At 43.0% G+C, this 21,784-nt stretch overlaps 1 protein-coding gene across 1 annotated transcript; it reads left to right on the top strand.

Moving 5' to 3' along the window:
* The first annotated feature begins 1,159 nt into the window (after positions 1 to 1,159).
* On the top strand, positions 1,160 to 21,541 carry LOC116701374 (uncharacterized). The gene is made up of 9 exons (XM_032535046.1): positions 1,160 to 1,712; positions 2,758 to 2,888; positions 5,475 to 5,657; positions 7,690 to 7,756; positions 10,803 to 11,712; positions 13,285 to 13,535; positions 18,099 to 18,181; positions 18,798 to 18,912; positions 19,925 to 21,541. Exons 1-9 carry the CDS (start codon positions 1,424 to 1,426, stop codon positions 21,163 to 21,165), a joined length of 3,270 nt encoding a protein of 1,089 aa, XP_032390937.1. The 5' UTR covers positions 1,160 to 1,423; the 3' UTR covers positions 21,166 to 21,541.
* The last annotated feature ends 243 nt before the right edge of the window (positions 21,542 to 21,784 follow it).

Below are 21,784 nucleotides of genomic sequence, written 5' to 3'. Positions count from 1 at the left end.
AAAAAAAAATATATTGAAAATATTTTATTCATATGCATGATTGCCGTTACTGTTTAAGTAACGGCAATCATGCTAATGTTTTTTTTTTAAACTAAACATGTACATAAGATAAATGCAGACTATCATGAATAAAAACACTTAAAATACGTGTTCGTCTATAAAAAAAATGCAGATGATAGGCAAACTAAAAAAATCCTTCTATAGCTGCAACTTTTATTTAAGTTGCAGCTATGGAAGGAATTTCTCTCCCGACAGAGGTCAAGCATTTGGTTTGGTTTTAATTTCTTTCCCCCTTTCATACAATACAACACAAAATACGATAGAACCGCTGTGGAAGAAAAATACAATCGCATTCTGGCCGAAGACCGGGGGCAGCAGAGATTCGCAGTCGAATGCGTGACGGGTCCCAGAGACCCGAAGGCCGATGCCGCGGTAGTAGAAAACTACAACCGCATTCTGCCCCGGGTCCCAGAGACCCGACAGCATTCTGCCCCGGGTCCCAGAGACCCGACCGCATTCTGCCCCGGGTCCCAGAGACCCGACATCCGAGGCAGCGACTGTAGAGCTACAGTCGAATGCTCTCGCCATGCTGATAAGCAGTTGTAGCCTATTTGCAGCAATGTCCCAGTGAAGTGTGAAAACAATATAGAATATACAATTAAAAAGTCTTGGAAAGAGTGTAACATGTTTATTTTTGTAGTCTTGTTGTGTGTGCAGATCGTGGATTGTTATCATAGACCGTATATTATTGATATTAACGGTCTATGATTGTTATCCCTCCTCAGGAGATCCTGCCGTTAGTCGCAGAATCGGCTGCGTCGCTGATGCAGGTTTCATCAGATGTAGCCACGTTAATATGGAACAACACAAGCATAACATTCAGAAATTAGCAAACTATATGTATGGCAAAATGGTTACTTTAACAGTTTTTTAACGTTTTTCAATTGATTGCAACAAATGTGGTCACGAATTTACCCGTGACTCCATCTGGAAAATTATTCGCGATATCTTAATTTTGACCCTCTGGTTTTACCGTTGGACACACCTCCGTATGAGACGGGACCGGATGAGACGGGACGGACGAGATGGGATGCTCCAGGCTGCAGCCATACCCGTCTCGTGACCCTCGTCCCCGGTCTACTGCATGGCAGGTCCGCTCCTGAACAGAGGGGGCGCTGTACTGTAGTTCATACTGGAAAAATACCACCCTGTGCAGCCAGCCGTCATATCAACAAAGACTCTGCAGCCTGGGTGCCCACGTTTTTCTCCGTTATATTGGAAAAAGTAAAAAAAACACACAGGCCTAGTTATGATTTTCAGGTAGCACTGCAACGTCTTAGAACTACCAGTGTCTTTTTGAAAGAAAAAAGTCTGTTCCATCGATCAAAAAGGCTAACGTAAGCGTTTCAAGCTCGCTGTGAAAATGTCGACTGCCGTGGACTTCCATTCTCAGATTGCCTCCATCATGGAGGTGCTGGCTAACGCGGCCGTTGCAGAAATTTGTAAAGTTGTGGACGACGGATACGCGGTGGTTCACCTGGAGATGTCCCGGAGTCAGAAGGAGAACGAAGTTCTGCGCAGGAAAATCAAACTGCTGGAGCTGCACGTCGCCAGGTACCGAGCGGAGAGAGTGAGGGGACCGGAGGGCTCTCTCTGCGGCCGCTTCGCCGGGGTCCGCCTCCTCAACCGGCAGAATAGGGCCTCACTGGCAGGTAGCCTTGTAACGTTCACACCTGGAGCTCACAGCCACTGATAAATAGTGTTTAGATAATGAAATGGTATTTATTTAGAAGCGGGCTGGTTGGTTAGTTAGCTAACGCTAGCTTGCTAATTCCACCAAGCTTCCATGCTACAGAAATAAGCCGAACGGAGTTGACCCTCATCTGGCGATAGAAACCCTGCTTTCCCCGTTCTGTTGGCTCAGAGCTCCACAGGTTCAAATCAGTTTTGCACCAAATGTATCTCAAATGTATTGACTTTTTGCAACAGTGTTGCAAAAGTTGAGGTTCTCAGATTTGCCACTGTGTGACGTGAGAGAGCATATGTATGCCAAGCTGCAGCAGATTCCAGAGGATGTAATCACTGAGTTGTGGTTGTGATGGAAAATGAACCCGAGGTAAAAAAAAAATATACAAGTAAATATTGTATTATAAGTTTGCAGCTGTCATTGTGTTCATGTAAATACCAATCTACACGTGTGAATATTTTTTTCTGTGACTTCAGAATATAGGTGTGTGAACATTCTCAAGGAGTGCACATTTTAATTTACAAGTTCAGATTTCTTTTACAAGCGCTCATGTTTTTGTCTGTCTGTGACTCAAATTCAGATCACAAGTTCAGATTGTTGTTCTGCAAGTTCTCTTATCGTGTTCTACAAGCTCTCACATCTTGCACCATATTTACCTTGTTAATGTGTTTTTCAACCTGACCCCATTACCCCATGTATTTGTGTCTAATAGATTGATGTGAACAAAAATCTTTGAATTTGGTCCAGTACTGAGCGAGATCGCATTGACAGGCTAGTGTGAACGGAGTTGTAATGTAACCCAATGGGGCAATTGTACACCCTCGAGTTTTGTCCACTAAAAGCACTGTTCTCTCCACAGACAGGCTCACTTTGTAATTAAAAGTGTCTGTCAACATTATAGATCTCACAAGGTGACTTCTTGTGCGATGACAGCGGTGTGGAGAGTGGAACGTGTGTACAGAAATTATAGGTACAATTTAACCAAGTATTCTCCTTCTATTGTTCCACAGGCCCCTCTCTGCAAGGCAGGACCAGGTTTTTGAACCGAGACCCGGGGACTCAGCAGTCTGTGCAGAAGATCCAGCCTATCAACCCGGACCAGGATTCTGACCAGGAGGTCGTCACCACCACCAAAACTGAGGTAGTTATTCCACAGCTAACAAAAAATAAAGAAAAGTAACAAAACCTTGTTTTTTGAAGGAATTGCATTTGGATCATTTGATGTGTATCTTTAGTTTGGCCCATGTCCTAACCGGTAACATGCAAGGGGCAGTGTTTAGGACCTACAGAGACAGAGCGGATCGCGTCATGCTCTGAAAGTCACGCCCACCCGAGGGGAAAACAACTCTCTGCTCTCCATTGACTTGTATTGCGTGAAGAACCCTCCTCGTCAATTTCTTTTGCTAGCAAACAATAGAAAAGTGTTTTAAAGCTGCTTTGTGGGGATAGTCACTACTAACAGGGTAAATAACCTATGAATTAAGTTTTTATAAGCAACCAACCCGAAAAACTGAGTTTAATAAAGACAAAAGTGGATACAGATGTGAGGAATCAGCAGTGAGAATGGGAAGGCTGTGGGAACCAAGCCGGAACTGGGAATGACATCACGCCCGAGTTGAATGAATGCGTTCCATTTACAAGTCCGATTTTTCATTGTGGGGTAGCTCTAGCCAGGATAGCCATTGTTAGCAATATGAGTTGATAATGCTGATGGTGCTAATAACTGTATGTAACTACAGATTTCACTACTGTTGATGCTCGGAGTAGCCATGTTGGATTTTTAACTCGGGGTACTGCGAGGTAGTCCGAGTGCCATTCTCAGAAAGCCGAGGTCAGGGGGCGTTCCCGACTTTGACCTTGAAATATCCAACTTCCGAGTACAAATAGAACGCTCTATAACCTAACGTTATGCCCAATGTTATGTGTGCAGCAAGCATTTTGTTACCAAGTCAAATATCCATATGTCACTTTTAGGCTAACTATATGTCTGTAAGTTAAGCTAAGAAATGTAACGTCGGACATAACGTTAGCCTAGTGGTAAGTATTTTCTGTTGTTTGGTAGCAGACAAAATTGATGAGTTCTTTTTCCCTCCTATGGGGGCGGGATTTAAACTCATTCCTCATGTGGCCAGGTTGTCTCAGTGGTAGAGCAGACGCACATATACATAGAGGTTTATTCCTCGAAGCAGAGGTCCAGGGTTCGAGCTGTGACGATTTCCTGCGTGTCTTCCCCCCGCATTATGGTGGGCTCATCACGACCAATGAAAATACGTAATTAAAAAATGAAGAAAACAACATGTTGCTTTTGTAATTTTAAATTGAATTTAAAAAAGCTGATAATAAAAGGTGACACTCGGAAACAAATGTGGACAAGGCTTGACATTAGCACCCGCCATCCCGCCAAATGCGGGTAGATTTCGGCAATGGCGGGTAACAAAGTCACTTTCACTAGCCACTTTGGCGGGTAGCATGCCTTTATATTGTAACACTGGTGGAGGGAGTACCCTACTGTACCACAACACAGGAATACAGCTGTGACCCAGTGTGCTGTGGCCGGAATATGGCAGCCAGTACAGCACACCAGTCCAGTAAGCCGCTGCGATTCCTTAAAATATCCCCCAGAGTTTTGTTCAGTGTGCGCCCATGCAACATGGCAAGCCAAGGTGACGGTTGTGTGTGTACAGGTCATTGACTATAAGGTATAGGTTTGTATAAAGAAGTACAAAGTGAGTGTGCAGCAGGACAATTTAGAAGGACATTTGGTCTGTGTGCTCCGCTTCCTGTCACCGAGGGCGCATGCCGGCTGCTAAGTGACACAGTGCTCGAAATCACTTTCAACTAATCTTTTACATCCCTGCAGCACCTAGCCTATGCATAAGGAGCTACTCTTTTATGGCTGCGTCTTATTCGGTTGCACGTTTTTGTTCAAAAAAGATCCTTACGCACATTATCAGTATTTAATGACTGCAGTGTTATATTTCATTTAGTCTTGATTTAGATGTTTACAGTGTTCATTTACATTTGAAAGTTAATTGTAATAAACCATAGTCAACTATTCAAATAAAATGTAATTTTTCACAAAATAGAGGCTAGTGAAGATGCTGAGTGGCTAGTAGCTGTGGCTGGTGAGTTCATGTCCAGCCCTTGTTGTGGACATAAATGAAGACAACTGTCTGCCTAGATAACCCAAGGCCATGAAGCAGATGTGAGCTTCATTGCTCAGCAAAAGTTGTTGGAACAATTCCTCTGAAAATGAAATTAATATTATAATACTATTTTGAAGTTTTGTTATTGAACTGAAAATATGAAATTAACTTCTGTCTCGTGTATGAACTGAACATACTTGTACTGCATTTTTATAGTATGAAAATCCCCCCCAAAATTTAATATATGTTTTGGACAGAAACACAAATGTAAAGAAATATAGATATATGGACTTTAATTTAGAAGAAAAAATAAAATACTATTTGATACTTTTTTATGTAACAGATGGGTGTGAAAAAATAATTTTATATTGTGTTCCAAGATAACAATAATTGTCAAGTTTTTGTGTTGGAAACATTCTATTTTGCAATCTGAACGTAACCTGGAATATTAGTATTCACATAAGGGCAAACTGGAATATTATGTGCATAGTTTAAAACTATGGACAGCAGCGCTGTTATTGTAAATGTATTACAATGGGATTTTTGTTGGCAGGAACTATTTATTCTCATTGTCCTCTCAGTCAGCAGAACCTGAGGAGGAGGTGGGGGAGCTGCTGATCGTCAAGGTGGAGGGAACGATGGAGACCGGAGCCACCACCCACGAGGTGCCAGTAGACGCCTGCACCGGCAGCAGAGGAGACGCCCACACCGCCACATCACTCCCCGCTGCCTCGCCAGACGCCAGACGCCGCAGCGAAACGGAGGTCAGTGGATCTGACATCACCTTTGTTGTCGACAGGACAGCTGAAACTGACAGCAGCAGCAGTGACACAACCCACAGTTCCCAGCTGGAGCTAGCAGGAAGTGATGTCAGAGCATGGGAGAGGGAGCCGCTGAACTCAGACGCTAGCATGACGCCAAGCTGGGACTCCTTACCAGCTTCTTGTGATGATGTAATGGACGGCAGGAGAGATAACAAGGCGGCATTAGACACCTCCGAGTCCTCCCTGTCAGATGTGATAGTCATTGATGGAGGGGGGGTGTCACAGCAGTGGGAGTTGTCAGCTGTAGACCAGACACAGAAAGAAGCAGGCAGAGGCAGACATGAAAACACTACATCAACCATGATTCAGTGTGCTGGGCTGGAATCTGCAGGACATGGGTCAGTGCAGGTGCAGTCCTCTCTGCAAGCGTGGTCTGTTCTCCCTCCCGATGACACTCCAAGAACATCCAGTGGAGCAACTACTGTGAGCATCAACTCCTCCGTGAGCCACCAATTCAATTCAATTAACAGCACCCACAGCCACAACAAGCCCTTCTCCAGCAGCTTCCACCTGGCTTTCTACCACGCCGTCACCATGGAGCGCCCGTACGGCTGCACCAGCTGCACCAAGCGCTTCTTCCAGGAGTCAGACCTGCAGAAGCACATGGCAAGGCACACCAGGGAGAAGCCCTTCACCTGCACGCTGTGCGGCAAGAGCTTCGTGTGCCAGAGCCAGCTGGAGATCCACCACAACGTGCACACCGGGGAGAGGCCCTTCAGCTGCTCGGTCTGCAACCGACGCTTCTCCCATCCCAGCAACCTCAAGAGGCACCAGAAGATCCAGCACTTAACACAAAGACCAGATCTTCCCCAGCACTGCCGCACCAAAGATTTACAGCCAGGGGTTATCACTGAAGAGGGCTAGACAAGGCTTTTTTTACACATTGCTGTTTTACTACAGCTGCAGTTTCACTTTTAAACACTGAGGGTTCTTAAGCACTTCATTTTTTATCAAGCTGCCTTATGATGATAAGATATTTACTCTTTGCTCACTGCCAGGGAGGGCACAGTGCAGAGCTCACTCGCTGAAGCAAGGTATAGCTCACTTCATCATAAACAGCTAAGCTAAGTTAATTAGCCTGCATGCCAGCCAAATTTAGCCCCGCCCTCAACATTTGAGGTTGGGAAGTTCGGTCTGGACTTGATCCGTTGTGGACCGTTTATGCTCGAGCCAGAGCTGTTCAGGCTGTGCTGTGCATTGTCAGGGCGGGCTTTATACGATGATGGACAGATGATCACCAGTAACGTAATCAACCACGTCATCAAAGAGTGCTTGGGTTGAATTTGTTTAAAACAAAGACGGCTGCCACTGGAGAATTGAGATGTGTAGGGAGGAATCTACGAGAATATGAGTGCTTTTAGTACACTGAGAATATTGGTATCAGGCTTTTTTATTTTTTTTATTATCTATTTAATAAAGATTTGACTGAAAGAGGAGTTTTCTTATTATATTCTAGTAAGAATTGTGTTCTATTTTCTAATGAGAGTTAGAATTCTATCGTTGACCAATGAGACTCCGTTCTTTCCTCATTTAACCGAGTATGGTACAGTGATGATACTGTCTTCCAAATGAAATAAAGATTCTACATACTGGTGTGGACATGGATACTGTATGAGAGCAGTGACTGTTCTAGCGTCGCTTGGATTCATCACGTCAGATGTAACTGAATGTTTAGCCAGTTAATGTATCCTTTTAATCAGAGCTAGGAGCTCACCAAAGAGAGAGTACTGATGTAGACAGTGTAGTGTAAATAAATATTTTATTTGTATAGTGTCGTGGTTTACTGTTTTAGTCACAGTGGAATGCGTTTCTATTCTGCAGTTAAAAATATTTACACAAAGTAAATCTAAATGAAATACTTTGATTATATCTAGCACATAGATCTTGCATAACTGTATTAAATACTGATTATTACTGTGTCCGAGCCTGGTGGGTTCTTTGTGTCAGCTAAAAGCCTGCCTCCTCTTTCCAGGGCCAGAGATGTCTGAAAAACACGAGCTGCGCTCAGCGCAAGGTGGAAAAGATGCATGAAGTGCAAGGTATCAGTCTGTTCCTCTGTCACACCGCTCAGTCATTTCAACCTACACCAAGCAACTTCACACCCCAGCTCTCCCATTTCTTGAATCACTACCAAACTGTCCATGTTTACCCCCTAGCTGTTCTGTGATTAATTCTATTGAAGCATAGAAGAGACGGAGGTATTTGAATTTGAACAGCCACTGAATACGTATTGGAGTATTTTACTTTTAAAACCATATATCTGAATGTATTTGTTCTGAATTCATCTCTTTTGAAATTAAGATATTTCTTGCTATTTCAAGAGCTGAATTTGAAGGGGGAAAATGTATTCAATGGTCACAAATTTAGAAAGAAATAAAGTTGAAATAATTGACATACCAACAGCTGGGCTATCCCGGACAGGGTAGAGTCAGCTTTTGATGAGCTGGGAATTTAGAAGAATAGATTCCGATTTTTCAGACAGATTTTTAAAGTATAATATTCAGGGTTGACCCCTAATAGTCAAAGGAGCCTGATTCGTCAGTCGAATCTTCAGAGGTGTAATGCAATGAGGATCATGCTATTTTGGCTATATGGGGGTGCTCACAGGTTTTAATATACTGTATCTTTTAAAGTGTGTGAGTAAATCCAACAGCTCCATGACAGATTTAAGTTTTACTTTCCATGATCTGTGACCGATGGAGGAGCATCTTGGCTGCAGGGATTGTAACCATTTAACTGAAAATGTGAAAAAAGTGTGGGTGCACTTTGAAATAGTAAAAGGTGATCCAAAGTAAGATGCAAGTTGTGTGCCACCGCCCAATACAGGAGCACAGCCCTGATCCAGTGTGCAGCCCCCGCTATTATCCGTCCGCCCTAATGGTCACCCAGTCCTGCACACCAAGACCGGCAAGTCACGGCGACATATGCAACGAGACGTTTGCGTTTGTGAATGACACGCAAGCACACCCTCTAAACCACTTTAAATGAGTCTTCTACACCCGTGCAACCCTTATGCAAGAAGAACCTATTCTTGTTACGTCTGTGTCCTAACAGGTAGCACGTTTTCATACAAAAGGAGCTTTACACACAACCCTATCACATCTGAATATTGATATACTGAAGAATATATCACGGTAGTTGGCATCTCAAATAGTTGAACTGCACAGGGTAATTGATAAATTTGAGTCTGATTTTCGCAAATTGTATTCCACTGAAACTGTTCTCCTTAAGGTCTTAAATGATGTTTTGATGGTTGTTGACGCTGGAGTTCGGTCTTGGTTTTCTAGGACCTTAGCGCCGCATTTGATACTGTCGACCACCATATTCTAATCAACAGGCTAAAGTACCACTTCAGGGACTGCACTGGAGTGATTCTCCTACTCATTGCATCTTACAGAAAGGACTTTTTTCAGTCTGTTGGGAATTTAGTCTTCAGTCTTGGGAGCCACTTTATTCTCTATATACTGTGCATGCTGTCACTAAGACAGACTGGGGTACGGAGGAAGAAGACACAGTATATCATACTTGAAGGTAGATACATACAAGAAGAAAATGAAGATTAGTCCAGGCTTCTTCACTTCTCTCACTTCAATTTCCACCAATCGTTTTCTAAAGCAGGATACATCTACACCATTGTAAAGGGATTAGATTTGCTCTCGATTGAGGTCCCATAAGACACTTTACAAATTAGTTTTCAGATTGATTTCTTACTGTACCTTCAGCCATTAGTTCCACTTTGATGAAAATCAGCCTGCAAGGACTTGAACATGCACTAAAAGTCATCTCTATAAACATTTTCAAAATGTCATTATTGTTATGTGGTGGTACAGTTGCAAGCAAGATGTTCTACATCATTATTTAAGGTTTCGGACTCCTCTGCCAGACAGCAATGCACCACACTAAGGATGTTTTAAATTTGTAGTTTGATTTTATGACACCCTTTCAGAAGGGTGCAATAGTAATTGATTAATTGATTAGTTGTCAACTTGTAAATTAATCTCCAGCTATTTTGATAATCAATTCATCGGTTTGACTTGACTCATTGTTTTATGAAATAAGTAAAAGAATTCTCTGATTCCAGCTTCTAAAATGTGAATGTTCTAGTTTCTTCTTCACTTCTCTGTGGCAGTAAACTGAATATCTGACAAAAAAACAAAATCAATTTATCTTGGGCTTTGGAAAACACTGATCAACATTTTTCACCATTTTCTGACATTTTATAGACCAAACAACTCATCCATTAATCAAGAAAATTATTGACAGATTAATTGAAAATAATTATTCATAAAACCATAAACCATTTATTAAAGCCCTAAACCATTTATTAAGAATGCGATGCCTATCAGCCCTTTCTGACAGTTTACAATACAGATAAGTGGTCTGGGATTTTCTCCACATACAGTAGCTCTCACAGACCGTTCCACAACTCATCAAAGACGCTTTGCCACGGCCCTCGGTGGGATACCGACAAACAAGACACTCACATGTACGTGTGGCCGGACGGCCTTTCAGAAAAAGAACAGAGCAGTAGGGCTGCAACTTACGGTTATTTTAATAGTCGATTAATCTGAATATTTTTTCGATTAATTGTTTGGTCTATTAAATGTCAGAAAATGGTGAAAAAAAGTCCCAACATGACTTCTTCAAATGACTCGTTTTCTCCACAACCCCAAGATAGTCAGTTTACTGTCACAGAGGAGTGGAGAAATTAGAACAGATTCAAGCTGGAATCAGAGAATTTTGACTTTTTCTTGAAAAACAAATGACTCCAATCCATTTTTAAAATAGTTGGTGATTAATTTGATTAGTTGACAAATAATCGATTAATCTTTGCAGATTTACATATACGCTTGGATAACAACACACACAGAGGACGTGTGACTTCATTTTATGCTCAGAATGCCATTACTCCACTATATCTTTACTTCGATAACTGTTTGCTGCTATATTATTAATATACAGGCTATTGAGGACAGCCCCTTAAGCTTGCAGCTTCAAAAAGAATGCAAGCATGCGGTATATTTGTAAAATCGTATGTAGTGCAGTGTGTGTAAAAAGAATACAGCAACTCTTTTTTTCCAACAGTTTTCTTTGCTGTGGGCTCATCAGGTGTTACCCCAGAGAAACACAGTCCCTCCCAAACGCTGCTGGGATGGCAGGAGAGCAGCAAGACGGAAGATAGGGAGCGGCCATCTTGTTCCACACACACAGCAGAAACCGTAGCAGGAATCTCATCATTTAGCCAAGTGAGGACAGTCCTTGCCTCCGTCTCTAAAAGGCCTCAGTGCAACAGAGACCAGACTAACTCCCTCCCCTATGCAGCGGAGGACAGCTGCGGGGGGACGTTGTTGTCTGGGCGAGGAGGAGAGGACGGAGCTGAGGAAGTAACCCCTCTCCTCGGTCAGCCACGGCTGTGTATTCAGAACAGTGAGTCACGCACTGAAGGGATGTTTGAAGGTAATGCAGCCTACAATCTTTCTACCTTTAACAATACCCCAGTTGCCATGGGGACAGTCAACTCCCAGCAACAGCAAAGCCAGCATTCCTGGTCTGGAATCCGGCCGCTGGACAACGCCCTCTTCCCTAGTCAGAACCCCCCTCATCAAGCATCCAGCAGTCAGAACCAGGAGTGCAGGTCAGCACAGTGCCAGCAGCCCTCCCTCCCCTACAGCTGCACCTTCTGTTCCCGCCGCTACGCCCACCAGTGCCAGCTGCGCATCCACGAGCGCGTCCACACAGGGGAGAAGCCGTACCAGTGCGTCCAGTGTGGGAAGCGCTTCGGCCAGGTCTGCAGCCTCAAGCGCCACCAGATGGTCCACACGGGGGAGAAGCCGTTCTCCTGTCCTCACTGTGGGAAGCAGTTCTCCACTTCTACCAACCTGAAGGTCCACCAGAGCGTCCACACCGGGGAGAAGAGGTTCCACTGCTCCAAGTGTGGCAAGAACTTCTCCTTCCTCAGCAACCTCATCAGGCACCAGGCTCTGCACACCGCCAAGTAGAGCAAGTTACGCAGGGACGAGTCTGCTCTGGGAACCCCCTGCATGCACCTGACGGGACAAATTAACATGAACACTGGAGCTGCACAGATGAATCAATTAGTTGTCAACTCTCAAATTAATCTGCAACTGTTTTCAATATATACTGAATATCCTCTCTCTCTCTCTCTCTCTCTATATATATATATATATATATATATATATATATATATATATATACATATATATATATAAAATCAATTTGAGTATTTTTAAGTTTTGAAGTAAAAAAGAAAACTCTAAATTCTCTGAAGCTTCTTAAATGTGATTATTTTCAAATGTTTCACTCCTCTGACAGTAAAGTGAATACCTTAGAGTTCTGGACAAAACAAGACATTTGAGGACGTCATCCTTTACTTTAGGAAACAATGATATACATTTCTTTGCCAAATTATAGATCAAACAACTAATTGATTAATCCAACCAATAATAAAAAAAATATTCTTCAGTTGCAGTCCTAATGATGCAATTAGGACAACAACCATCCACATTTGTTTTATGACAATAAACTCTTCAGGTGTTTATATTATTGTTAAAATGAATACATATTTCATGTATCCACAGATTATATCTATCTGTTTCTAACCTGTAGAGTGACACACCTGAGGAAATTCCAACAAATGACTGTCCTCATCAGTGGAGGTCATGTAAACGTGTGTCTGTCTCAACAAACAGCTGTCTGTACTTTGAAGTAATGAAAATGTAACTTACATTTGCTTATCTAGTTGCTTCTTGATGAGAACAATTTCAAAAATTTCAAAAGCTGCAGAAACAGACGAGGGGATGTGCGTTTCATTAAGAAATCACATTAAAAGGAAAAAGGGGAATCGAGAAAAGGGTTGTTAAAAAAAAAGAGAGGGTGTTAACATTATACAATGAAAATGTGACACGTTGGGTTATTTAATTCATAGGCAAATGCAGTATTTTTGGGGTCGATATTTTACATTAGTAGGCTACAACTTTTGGGCCAGCAAAGTACATCAATAAGTAAAAGATTCAGATTTTCTATTATACCTGAGTGTAGAGGAAATAAACGAATAGGCTAATCAAAGGAAAAGTGTGGGAAAAAAACTTTGACCGAATAAACAATATGAAAACAAGACTATCTTTTTGGTGTGTGTGTGTGTGTGTGTGTGTGTGTGTGTGTGTGTGTGTGTGTGTGTGTGTGTGTGTGACTCCTGGTATGATGACATGTATTTTTAAAAGCCTAGCTGCTGGCCAAATATTGCAGTGCGTTACAGTTTATGGTTTTAATGTAACAAGTCCCACCAATGAAGTGGAGGTCATCATTTGAAGTTGAAGGATTCAACACTCGTCCTGGTGAATACCATAGACAGTTAAAGGCATCTGCGCTAAGGAACAACCTTGCGGCAAACCGGAAGTAAATAGAAACTATGTTAATCTGACGGCAGTCATCACGGAGGATGCCTGTTATTGTCTCCTCTCGTATGTCTCACGTGTGACCATATGAGGCTGAATTCCTTTTGTTGTCTATAACTCGGCAGTAGGTTTGTTGGGAGAAACGTAACGTGACCGCACCGGGAGGGCAGGATGGCGGGTTTTGGGAATTTCCACAATCAGATGGCGTCCATCATGGAAGCGTTGGCTAACACGGCGGTAGCTGAGATCTGTCAGCTCGTGGAGGACGGCTTCGCCACCCTGAGGCTGGAAATATCCCGGAGCCAGAGGGAGAACCTGGCCCTGAAGAGCAGGCTGCGGCTGATGGAGGTCCGTTCAGGAGAGCCCCCCCCCCCGCCGCCGGCCGGGACCTGCACCAGGAGAGGTTAGCCTGCTCCAGGGGTGGATGAAGTACTCATACATTACTTACTTGTTGCAAGGACAAGTCCTGCATTGAAAACATTGCTTAAGTAGAAGTAGCATGTAACGTTAAGAATCATCATCAAGTTATACTGTGTTATAATACATCGTATTGTGTCTTAATTTGTAAAGTAACTAGTAACTAAAGCTGTGTGATGAATATAGTGAAGTAAAAAGTACAATATTTCTCTCTGAAATGTACCGGAGTAGAAGTAGAAAGTAGCATGAAAAGAAAATACTCAAATAGCCTAAAGTACCTCCAATTTGTACTTAAAGGGGTGGTTCAGAATTTTGGACATAGCACCTCATTTCCACGTTAGCCGGTGTCTTTATGTATGGTATGTATTTAGTGTTGTATTTATCAGTGGAGACAGTTTTCAGCACGTTTCATCCAGTCCTTCCAGCTGCAGAGTTCGCTGGTGCTAGGCTAGCACAAGTCAACAGTTTATGATAGCCTGCCATTAAAAACAGTCTTACCCACTCCACAGGAAAATAAATTATACCGCCAGACTATCGATAAATGTCTGTGTTGCTAAGGGAAAGAATCATCCTGTAGAGCCTACATCTGATCCAACATCTTCATCGTTCTGCAACCAGAACACAAGAAATGTTGATGATGACTTATTTTTACTCCTGCCACCTAAAGAGAGGCAAAACATTTCTGATGCAACTATTTGTGTGTTACATAACATAGATAGGGTAGTAATTTGACTTAAAGAGCATTATTAATATATTTTCCCAGTAAAAGAGCTTTTGCTCTTTTTGATTTGCTGGTCCAGTCAGAGAGACTATGTGAAAAGGACAAAATGTTTCTTCTAAACCTAAAAGATTTGGGGCTTTTGAGAAAACATTTGGGGCTGGAGCCCTAGAAGCCATCCCATCGCCACTTGTAACGCAAAATAATACATTGTTGTGTGCAAATGATCAGTGGTCTATCTCCTTGAATGTTATAATTATGACAGTTTCAGTTCAGAGCAGTTGTCACATGTCGTCTATTTTTAGGCTACTTACACATTCAGTCGGTCCCCAATTGTCTGCGATGCTTTGTCATGCTGTTTCATTACAGCGGCCGTGTTTCTTACAAATAAAGTGTTTCACTTCATCAGCCTTCCATAAGAAGCTGCTGCTCACTCTGTGGTTCACTATGGTTCAGTCTCTCTCCCATTCGTAAAGCGGGAGACCGATCCATCCATTTGTCCAGACCTAAACTTCTGGACTCAAATATGTTTAAATACTTTTAGAATGACTAAAAATCCCAATCTACAACTCATATAGTATAAAAATCTCCATAGAACACACTATACAGGACAAAGGATGTTTAGAATGGGTCTTAGGCAGTCAAACATCTGTCTTAACTGCTCAGGTAACATATCTACATGCTATGTGGCAATGTGCACCTGTCCAGAAGTTCTGGCAGAAGATATGTGAGGACCCATCGACTTGGCTAAAGTAACCCGTCCCAGTTTCCCCATCACTCTGCATGCTGGAGGACCTAAGTGACATTCATTCAAGAAAACTATCTTCATGAACTGGAAGGCAAAAAAGAAGGAAGTACCACCCAACACAAGAATTTCCATATCCTTTATAAATAAACGGCTGACCCTGATTCCTAAAGATAGGCATCGGCCAGAGAAAAAAACCTGTATCGGTTGAACTGTAGTCATTGTTGGAACAGTGAAAAGACAAACCAAACCGGCTTTCCATAGTTTTATTTAGTGTCTGTTTTTGTCTTTAAATAAAGTAAAACTGATGTTTGAAAAAAGGATTTTACTCTTAGACAGACATGTCGACCTCTGTATGATCCTTTGCATAATGTTGTCAGACACTTAGAATATTAATCTGAGCCTGTCAGTGGCAGAACAAGCACTTTTGTGGACGTAAATTCAAGGTGCGCAATAGCCCGATATCTTACATTGTAGCTTGTTTTGCTGACTGCCGACTGCATCCATATACCAGTATATGTATATATATATATATACACACTCACCGGCCACTTTATTAGGTACACCTGTCCAACTGCTCGTTAACACTTAATTTCTAAGCAGCCAATCACATGGCGGCAACTCAGTGCATTTAGGCATGTAGACATGGTCAAGAGAATCTCCTGCAGTTCAAACCGAGCATCAGTATGGGGAAGAAAGGTGATTTGAGTGACTTTGAACTAGGGCTGCACAATTAATCGAATTTTAATCGCGATCACGATTTGGACTTCGATCAAATTTGCGTGATCGAGCGATTATTTTTTATAAAGCATCATTTCATAGAACGCTCCGGGTTTTTTGCAAAGCCAATCTCCCGCTCCATAAAGCCGTCTGCTCATGAGCCAGTCAGAGTAGTTCACTGCACCCCGTGCAGCTAAGTTTCTAGATGTAGACAGTCACAGAGGACAGAGTAGCGTGAGGAAAACTCAACAGATAGCAGTCGGTAATACGTCAGTCTCAAGGTTTAGCAGTTTACCAGTAAACGCAACACTTTGTCCCATTTGTTGTTTTTCAGACAACAGCAGTGACCAGTGCTAGTCGGTGCTAGTTAGCGTCTGTTAGCTGTTAGCTAGTAGCGTCTGTTAGCTGTTAGCTCTTCTAGGACGCACCGGTGCTAATGTCCTCGCATCCGCTGCAATGCTGTTTATATGGATACGGTTTAATTTTGCGTTACATGACCCATTTCGTCTGTAAAGCCGTGCCTGTGTTGGATCTTTCTACGCTCTCTCGTCCTACTCTCTCTCCTCTTACTCTCCGCGCGCCGCCACACAGCGGCCGCCGGTCCACACTTCTGATGTAGCGTTATGTCTACAGTTTTAATTTTTCATTAACACAGCTGTATATTGTTAAGTATGAGGGGGCAAACCTGTATTTGTACCAGTGTTTCCGCGGGTAACTGTTATCGCGGCCGCTACGGCGAAGAACACAGAAGAAGTTATTGAATGCAGCTAACTTCAGTTGGTAGAGTAACAGCGTGGGAGACGGAGCTGCTGTACCGAAGCCTGGACCAGGACCAGAGATGTGACCCATGGCCATAATATCATAGTTCATAAAAATGCAGCGCAGTGAAGATACAGACGTTTAATACACACGACGTGTGTCTCCGCCGTTCGACCCGTGCTGGACCTGTTCATAATGAGTCAGCCGTCTCTCTGTGAGTAGCGTCCATCACACTCCCTCTCGCAGTTATAAATAGCCTATGTGACAATACAATTTGTTTTGGTTAAAATCAACAAATAATCGTGAGAATAATTGCGATCAAAATTTTGATCAAAATAATCGCGATTATCATTTTGGCCATAATCGTGCAGCCCTACTTTGAACGTGGCATGATTGTTGGTGCCAGAAGGGCTGGTCTGAGTATTTCAGAAACTGCTAATCTACTGGGATTTTCACGCACAATCATCTCTAGGGTTTACAGAGAATGGTCCGAAAAAGAAAAAACATCCAGTGAGCGGCAGTTCTGTGGGCGGAAATGCCTTGTTGATGCCAGAGGTCAGAGGAGAATGGCCAGACTGGTTCGAGCTGATAGAAGGGCAACAGTGACTCAAATAACCACCCGTTACAACCAAGGTGGGCAGAAGAGCATCTCTGAACGCACAGTACGTCGAACTTTGAGGCAGATGGGCTACAGCAGCAGAAGACCACATCGGGTGCCACTCCTTTCAGCTAAGAACAGGAACTGAGACTACAATTTGCACAAGCTCATCGAAATTGGACAATAGAAGATTGGAAAAACGTTGCCTGGTCTGATGAGTCTCGATTTCTGCTGCGACAGTCGGATGGTAGGGTCAGAATTTGGCGTCTACAACATGAAAGCATGGATCCATCCTGCCTTGTATCAACGGTTTTAGGCTGGTGGTGGTGGTGTCATGGTGTGGGGAATATTTTCTTGGCACTCTTTGCGCCCCTTGGTACCAATTGAGCATCGTTGCAACGCCACAGCCTACCTGAGTATTGTTGCTGACCATGTCCATCCCTTTATGACCATAATGTACCCAACTTCTGATGGCTACTTTCAGCAGGATAATGCGCCATGTCATAAAGCTGGAATCATCACAGACTGGTTTCTTGAACATGACAATGAGTTGGCTGTACTCAAATGGCCTCCACAGTCACCAGATCTCAATCCAATAGAGCATCTTTGGGATGTGGTGGAACGGGAGATTCGCATCATGGATGTGCAGCCGACAAATCTGCGGCAACTGTGTGATGCCATCATGTCAATATGGACCAAACTCCCTGAGGAATGAATCCAGCACCTTGTTGAATCTATGCCACGAAGAATTGAGGTAGTTCTGAAGGCAAAAGGGGGTCCAACCCGTTACTAGCATGGGGTACCTAATAAAGTGGCCGGTGAGTGTATATATATATATATATATATATATATATATATATATATATATATACCAATGTCAAAGCTTGTTGTTCCCAAGATTCACTTAGACAGAAAACATAAAATAGGGTCCAGGTTGAAAAAAAAGAAGAAATTACCCTTTAAAGAAGCTGTAACTTGATAACAAACGCCTCTGATTTACTTTGAGCAGATCACTTCGGAGAAGACGGCTCTACCATTACCAAAAACGTCAACTTCACTATGCTGGAGAACACTGACCCTCAGCAGTCACAGGTCAGTGCAGCTGTCCGTTTGTCAGCTTGTCTTACGGTGTCTCTTTATCTGTCAATGTCCACGTTAGAGCTCGGCCAATATATTGGCGGGCCGATACTAGGTATTTCCCAAACAATCGGTATCTGCATTTATAATAGCCGATTTAAAAATATATATATATATATATATATTCATCAGAAATCATTTATAATGACAAATAAATTATTCTGATAAATGAATATTTAAAAAATATAATAAAAACGGATGGTCAACCATGTTGTGAGTGTTGTCGGTGCAGTTTGTCCACCAGAGGGCGCTCTACAATGTCCCTGTTGGCAACACTCTGATTATTTTTTTTCATTGTGGTTTTGTTCAAAGTTCTAAGTTTCATATCTTAAGTTTGTATTTTTATATACACAGTACATCCACATACGGTGCAGGTGAGAAATGGTTAATTTATGGTTAAAGTAAAGGACCAGTTAAACCAGACCACTTTAACCAGTTAAAGTAAAGATTTTGTTAAAGGGAATTAAAAAACAATGTATGCACGTGCATGACTGCTGATGACTTAGCCAAGCACTTATCAGATTTGTTCAGTAGCAGTAAAGACCTTGCATACATGTTTTCTGTCTGCCAGCCGGTGGTTGTGACGAAGCAGCCGGTGGAGCCAGAGGTGGTTATCATAAAGACGGAAAGGCAAGAGGAGGAGCTGAGTGTGTTGGGAGACCATCAGACAGCTTCTAACAGCAGCGGTATGTACGGAAGGCTTTAAGATACTGTCCAGTTTTTGACCAAAAACCAAAAAGGAAGACGCAGACAAAAACATCTAACATAAAAAGTCACAACCGCATTACCAGGCCAGAGAGAGGGAGAGTAAGCAGTCGGTCGTGGCAGAATGGAAACTAGAAAGGTATGCCTGTCGCACTTAATAGCAAGAATACTTTCTTTTCTCTTTTGTGGGGAAAGGTCTCGCCTAAGTAGAATTTATTTTTATTGTTCAATGTCATTTGCACTTTCTTGAATAAGACATGCTGTCTTTTCAGTTTTATAGCTGATTGTCTTTTTTTGTTTACAAGTTCCAGATGGAGTCTGGAGATGATGTGGGGTACTTATGGTTTACTGTTTACATCTTACTTTACACACTCAGGGGCGAGACTCTATGACACTAAGCGGAACAACATGAGACATGCACAATAAAAACAAATGGCCTTCTGAATTTTTGTTTTGCTTTGCCCTCCAATGATTGTACCGAACCGTGATGTATGAACCAAACCAAGACTTCTGTGTACCGTTCCACCCCTACTCACCAGTACTCAGTAAATGTGCCGCTAGCTGGTATTACTGCCTGTCACACCTCCTCCGGTCCCCACGGGGGCCGGCTGCAGAGTTGGAACCACCGTTACTCGATGTTATCTCATCCAATTGTCTTTATACTGGGTGCATCTATATTTTCTATCTCATCTAAATGCTGATTCAACAGCCTCTCCACACTGTCAGGAATATAAGTCTGCAAAACAAAATCCATTTATATTTGAATTAATTCATGTATTTTATTTTCCAATAACCTGTAAATTTGAATATATGAGTCTAGATAAAATAATAATCTGCCTTTATAAAAACTCAATGTGTATATTTGTCAATTGTAAACATTTTTTAAATACAGGTTGTGGTCCAAAGATGTAAAGTAACGTAAGGCGAGTGAACTGATGTTAATGATGGAAGATTGATTTAATCTTGTCTTTTTTCTCTCTGTCCATTCTCCAGATGGACCTCTTTCTCTGTCTCTTGCTGCTGAGAGCGACCGCCTACTGAGTGTCGAAGCAGAAACCCCCAGAGTCAGTGTGTCATGTCGGTATGAAAATCAGGACTTAGCCAGACCTGAAGCTCAGCAGCAGGAGAAGAAGGAGATAGTGGATGAGGCCACTACTCAGTGTCGGTACTCTCATCCTGCAGAACCAAGCCATGGAGGTGGTGGTCCAAACACAGACAGGGAAATGACAGACTTGACTGAAGAAGATGACAAACGATGTGTTGACTCTTTGTCTGCTGAGTTCAGTAGTAGTAAAGTTCCTGATATAGACACCGCACTGATAAAGAAACTAGATTCAGCGCTGTCACCTACAAATACCGGAGGGGAGGGTTTGTGTGGTGCAGCAGCAGACTGGAGAGGAGAGGAAGTGTTAGCAGCAGTCAAACTGGAGGCTGAACCTTCCTGTTCTGAAGCTTTTCTGACATATAATCCTTTAGTTTCTGTCACTAGAGATGAGAGTCAGAGTAACAGCAGGTTAACTCACACAACCAGTCAGCACACAGAGAGTGAAGCAGCAGAACTGGACACCAGCAGCTTGGACGACGACTCCTTCGATGACCTATTCTCTTCCCCAGAGGTGGCCAGGTCTCTGACAGCTCCTGCCAAACACTCCCCAAATGGAGTCACATGCATGGAGGAGCCCCTGTCATCCTCATCTTTTTCTTTCCCGAGCATCTTTGGGAACCCTTCCATGTCAGACTCTCTAACCGTCTCCTCCTTCAGTAACGCCTCCTCTGACTCCAGGTGCACAAGCTTTTCCTGCAGCACAGAGCGAGCATTTAGCTGCCAGCACTGCGGCCGCCTCTTCTCAACCTCCAGAGACCTGGCGGTGCACCAGCGCTCCCACGCCGGGGAGAGGATCTACAACTGTTACCTCTGTAAGAAACCCTTTGTCCACCCACACCAGCTGAAAACCCACCAGCGGGTGCACACCGGAGAGAAACCGTTCAGCTGCTCTCAGTGCGGCAAGCGCTTTTCCCAGTCTAGCCATATTAAGAGACACATGAGCGTCCACACAGGGGAGAAGCGCTACAGCTGTAGCCTCTGTGGGAAACGCTTCTCACAGGCCTGCAGCCTCAAGGTGCACCAGACGGTCCACACCGGAGAGAGACCATACAGCTGCACAAAATGTGGCAAAAGCTTCTCTGTGCTGGGGAACCTGGTTCGCCACCAGAGCGTGCACATCAGCAAATAGAGGGACTGGAGTGAATCAGAAATATACAAGAAGTGTAATGCGCATATAAAGTCAGTAGGGCTCATCATAATGTCGGTCAGAATGTGTTAAGCTGACTGTACATTTTGTCATTTATATTGTTAAACGTACAGTATGTAACTTTTTGTCACTAGGGGTCTCTCAATCAAAACAATGGATGGTAAACACAGACTTTTGATAACGGGAAGTTGTAGTTTTTACTGTTAAACACCATTGCCGATCTGTTCACGGAAGAGTTTTCCCATTCAAGTGTATTCCCATTACATTTTGTAACGTTTATTCATGTCACTAATAAAGTAGCTGCAGTTTCCCCAACATAGTTAAATTTTTATTTTTATTTGTCCAAAACGGTCCGATGGCCAATGTTATGCACCAGCAGAAGGCCTCTCAGCTGCCCAGGATTATCTCCTTTTCACTTTTTGTAATTGTAAAGGTCCCATGGCATGGAAATTTCACTTAATGAGGTTTTTTATGCACTCATTACATTAATATGCATCCTCCCAGCCTACTTTTGGACCCCAGTGGCTAGAAATAGCGATTGGTGTAAACCCTGGGTATCCTGCTCTGCCTTTGAAGTCATAAGGGGCAAGGTTTCCTCCCC

The sequence above is a fragment of the Etheostoma spectabile genome, chromosome 2 (genome assembly GCF_008692095.1).
Source record: "Etheostoma spectabile isolate EspeVRDwgs_2016 chromosome 2, UIUC_Espe_1.0, whole genome shotgun sequence".
Taxonomy (NCBI): Eukaryota; Metazoa; Chordata; class Actinopteri; order Perciformes; family Percidae; genus Etheostoma; species Etheostoma spectabile.
This window is presented reverse-complemented; position numbering and strand designations above follow the sequence as displayed.

What these genes read in the sequence shown, in the direction of transcription:
- LOC116701374 (XM_032535046.1), top strand. Translation starts at nt 1,424, where the DNA reads ATGTCGACTGCCGTGGACTTCCATTCTCAGATTGCCTCCATCATGGAG. An exon ending in AAAGATGCATGAAGTGCAAG is followed by an intron (nt 7,757 to 10,802) that starts GTATCAGTCTGT and finishes TTTTTCCAACAG; the next exon opens with TTTTCTTTGCTGTGGGCTCA. An exon ending in CTGACCCTCAGCAGTCACAG is followed by an intron (nt 18,182 to 18,797) that starts GTCAGTGCAGCT and finishes TCTGTCTGCCAG; the next exon opens with CCGGTGGTTGTGACGAAGCA.